This window comes from Lissotriton helveticus, chromosome 4_1 (assembly GCF_964261635.1).
Source record: "Lissotriton helveticus chromosome 4_1, aLisHel1.1, whole genome shotgun sequence".
Classification (NCBI taxonomy): Eukaryota; Metazoa; Chordata; class Amphibia; order Caudata; family Salamandridae; genus Lissotriton; species Lissotriton helveticus.
In genome coordinates this window covers 1,883,257,829-1,883,262,482 of record NC_136063.1, presented here as the reverse complement: position 1 = coordinate 1,883,262,482, position 4,654 = coordinate 1,883,257,829, and the positions used below count along the sequence as shown (strand labels likewise).

The 4,654-nt window shown below is 42.3% G+C and overlaps 1 protein-coding gene across 1 annotated transcript; it reads right to left on the bottom strand.

Moving 5' to 3' along the window:
* Positions 1–211: 211 nt before the first annotated feature.
* Positions 212–3,414, bottom strand: AGTR2 (angiotensin II receptor type 2). Its single transcript, XM_078685936.1, has 2 exons — positions 3,197–3,414; positions 212–1,533 (listed from the first exon to the last, which is right to left on the bottom strand). The coding sequence occupies exon 2, from the start codon at positions 1,502–1,504 to the stop codon at positions 374–376; it is 1,131 nt and encodes a 376-aa protein (XP_078542062.1). The 5' UTR covers positions 1,505–1,533; positions 3,197–3,414; the 3' UTR covers positions 212–373.
* Between the last annotated feature and the right edge of the window lie 1,240 nt (positions 3,415–4,654).

Genomic DNA, 4,654 nt, shown 5'->3' with positions numbered 1-4,654 from the left:
ATCAGCTCAGCAAGGCAGCTCTCACCTTCCCTTCCCATCACATCATATCTTTCTGCAGAACATTAAATACATAAAATTAAATAATGAATCTTTCCAATATTTTTTGCCAAGTTCTGATCGGAGAACGTTATGTGTGTGTGTGTTTTGTATAGCATCACCAATGTCATTATAGACAAGTGTATACTTTTTTCACTCAAGAATGAAACGTCTGTGACTAAATAGGATTTATTACACGGATTTCGGGCACACGGTGCGACAGTTCATGAGTTGAATAACCGACATATTGCTCTACATTGAGGTGCAAGCACAAGAAAGATAAGTCTTTAGTCTGTAATCAACAAACTAGTGTTGAATGGCTTTTATCCTTGCAGCCTTATATTTGCATGGGCCCTGCTTCTTTAAGGTAACTGCCCTTCCTTGACGAGGAGCACTGCTGGCTGTTTAGAAACTGAGGAGGCCTTGGCTGAAAGATGTCTTTGAAATTGTCTTTGAACTGGTTGCCCACAAAGCCGTACAACAAGGGGTTGATGGAACTGTTTGCAAACCCCATGCAGAGGCTGAAGGGCATAGCCACGTCGATTGTGTCTATCCATTGGCAGTTTATGATGATGTCCATTCTCGACAAGGCATCTAAGAACGTTAGGACATGGAATGGAAGCCAGCATGTTAGGAAGGCCACAAAAATGGCCGCACACATAATGAGGACCTTGTCTCTTCTGTACCTAATTTCCCCAGGTGACTTAGAACTCATCAGATGCTTTCCTATTCTCAGATAGCAAGTCATGATGATCAACACAGGAACAAAAAATCCAAGCATGTTTTTTACTAAAGCTACTCCCGCGCACCAGTCGGAGTACCTCTCCGCAGGGTACGCCATCACACACGCGTTAACTCGAAGATGTTCAATGTACTGTATTTCACGGAAATAAAAGGTAGGAAGAGAGGCCAGACAAGCCAACCCCCAAATCAATCCAGTCACCACATAAGCTTGATGCAATGTCCGCCCTTGTGACTGGAAGGGGTGAACAATGGCCCAGTACCGGTCCACACTCATGCAGGTGATGAAAAATATACTTGCAAATAGGTTGAGGCATAAAATGGACCCCGAAATTTTACACATCACAGATCCAAAGAGCCAGTTGTAGCCAACAGCGTAGTAGGTTGCCCACAGGGGGAGAGTGGCTAAAAATAACAAGTCGGCTACTGCCAAGTTGAAAAAGTAATGATTTGCTACTGATTTGGGGCCATTGTGGAGACAGAGCACTGTTACTACCACACAATTTCCAACAAATCCAATGGCGAAGATAATTCCATAAATGGCAGGAATCAGCTCGAATTGGTAATCCACTGGCATACTTTTGTGACAGGGCGTGAGGGATGACTGGTCCACTGAGGCATTTGGGGATACTGAAAGCAGATCCTTCCAACTTTCTTCGCTGGCAGTGAGGAAAGAGTAGTTGGACATATCTGGAGCAGAAGTGGAGAATCCCTGTTGGAAGTCCATATGCACCGAGTCTTTGCATGATGTGCTGCCTGAAAAATCAGATTTGGAAAATGTTTAGGCATGTGACAAGTAGCAGGGGGATTTGAATGCAATCTGTTATAAGTAATATTTGAAAATGGTTTGAAGGGAGATACAATCATACATATATATTTCTTCGACAAGACATATTGGCAGTAAAAACAAATAATTATTATATCTTTGATGACTACAAAAGGCAATGCACCTGGATCCCCCTGGTGACATTTAAAGTCCTACTGCACCATGTGTATCCTATTAATGGAACAACATTATGGTCATTAGTTCCAGGAGATCGATAAGAGGCTCAGAAGCCTTTGATAATGGTGCAAATATTCAGAGTTCATTCATATGTTGTGGTGTTTTCTGTTAACCACTACCAATAAAACCCATCAATGTATGCAAGCCGCTAATGCATAACACACCCAGTACATCCCAGGATTTAAAAAAAAACATTGGTCAGTGTCACTTTTTTCTGTACTAAAAATCGCACTTTGCCCACAGAGTGAAATCAGAACTTGCCATAAGAGCAGACTCCATGAAAGTACAAATACTGATTCCCCCACCCCCCAACCCCCACCCCTTCATAAAGAGCAGGGATCTGTACCAGAAAACTACAAGTCCAAGCACTGCCTGGCCGAAGTGCGTGTTGCTAAAGTCTGATACATTTCTGCTTCATCAGCAAGCCTAGCGACAGACAGTGCCAAGTCCGCAAGAGCGGAACAGGAGCCCCCCTCCGGCTCTTGGCGTTACACCGAATGTTTGCTTCCAAGGTCACACTGCACGCACATGTCATTCCCTCCCCAGTACACAGACACGACTGCCCTGCGGTAAAGTATTCAAGGACTGCTCAGCGGTTCAAGAGAACGCCAGTGGCTGCAACGCGTCACAGAAATGCTAAATACAATAAAACAATTACAAAAAGTACCTGTATAACAAAAAATGAAAATATATGTGATTGTTTTTTTCGTGTGCTACCAAGGACTGTTGATTTTCGATGTGCCAGGAATCAAAATACCAAACAGCACCCGTTGGGGCGGGAATGGACGGGAGAGAGAGAGATTACTCCTTTTGTTGGCTCACGTATTGTTTGTGTTATTGAGCGAAATAAACCGTGTGTTGTTTGCAAGTACAATTATAGCTTGTCACAGTAAATATTGTTTTTAGCGAAGGCATTCTCTTTAATATATCAAACATATGTCTGTCGTACATATCTCTGAGGAATTCTACGTGAACCTGTGTGCGTGTGTGCATTATATATATATGTGCTTGTTTTGCGACTCAGAAGAATGCACACAAGCACCAGTGGATGAGACATGCGATAACAGTCATTTTACGATGTTTTAGACTTGAGGAGTAACTACTCCAAACTTTGCAAATAAAATCATCTAAATTGTGTGATTGTTATTTAATGAGTGGTCTGCTTGTCACATGTATATTACGCAAGAAGCAATTTTATGCCTACAACTTTCGTATTTTTAGCAGATCCAGTAAAGTACTAAATCATGTTGTTTTCGTTGCCACCATGGCGTTAGTCTTCCTCCAACACAAGGTTTAAGTATTATATGGTAGCTAACACGTTAATTGTATTGCGCAGATAAACGACACGGTACACCCATCCGACCAAAATGCAATCAAAAACTTCCCAAGACACACGACAGTCATGCAAACACTTACTTGAAGCAGATCAGAATTGGTGTGCCTGCCCCTTCTTCCACTCTGCCTGCTCTCCGAAATAATTACAGGGATTCGGGTTTCTCTAGCTTAAATGTTCTGTTTATACCGTGGGGAGATATTGACCCTGGGAAAAAATACAAGGAGGTCTTCCAGAAATAGTCTGGCAGAAAAACATTAGTTTGATACACCCCCTCCATCTCAGAGTCGCTCGCTGTGGGCTGTAAATCATGTACGTAAGCACGAGAAAGAACCTTTGAGCATTTTAATGACTTTTACTGGGACATGGGACCCCGTGCGCAGATGGGCGACTCCGATGTTGAGGCCAATGGGAAACATCGGATAGCTGTATCCCCCACGCATGATTGATTGAGCTTAGGGTTATGAACTTGTATTTTTTTGTCGTAAATCTTGATGTTGTTCTTTTTGTTATCCTTTTATTAATCTCTAAAGCCCAAAGTATCTGCTAAATGCAAGAAAATACTGGCGCTGTTTTTTGTTTTTAATCTGATTATATATTTAATGTAGATGTTTGTAATTTGCAATACATTTTTAGAAAATGCGATATCTAGATTAAAGGTGCCTTTTGTTAAGTATATTTTTTTCAAAGAGTCTGGACGACAATATTTTCTGTGCCACTAAAGTACAACTGTTATTTTGTGTGCTCAAGCTGATTTTTAGTTCCCGGTGAGGTTACAGCCAACTTTGTCAGTTTTTTGGGCAAACCTATTGTTTCAACTACTGAATATATAGAGTAGGTTGTGGGTCAGACCCTTGCCCATGATTGGATGGGTTTGTTGTCTATTACAGTTGACTGCTCTTGATTCAGTAGCTTTCCTCCCAATTGTTCCCCTTGCGCATGTTTCAATCTAATAGTGCTCTGAGTGGATGAGCTGCATTTTTCCACTGCTGACTTGGGAACTCTTTTTATGTCTCGTTTACAGACTGCTCTATCTGTCTGGCTGGAGCTTATGCTGTCAAACAACACAAACACCACACACCAAATAACAAAACTAAGGCATCATATACAGATACTGAAACTGGATTTTGGGCAGCCCCTTTCTGGCATTGGCTACTGTGGATCAGCTGGCTATAGGAATTGATTTTACAGGCTGTTCATTAGCTTTGGCATTAGCCAATTTCATTTCACAGATGTAAACATTTTTAAAAAACAGACCTCCACACATAGTCCGCCATTTTACCCCAGTATACCTGCCCCTGCGCTTTCCCTGTTTGATCCAGTGCCCCCTTCATCCGTTGCACAATCCACTCCCAGTACTCTTAGGAAGTGTATTCCAGGAAACTTGACTGGCATTTGCTCATGATAGGCTTCATCACAATCCACTACCAAAGACTATCGCCATACTCAGGGCCGGCTTTAGCACTGGTGGTGCCCTTTGCAACAATGTTTGTTGCCACCCCCCAATGGCCTCCTTCTCCACAGATTCCTTCACTACCACC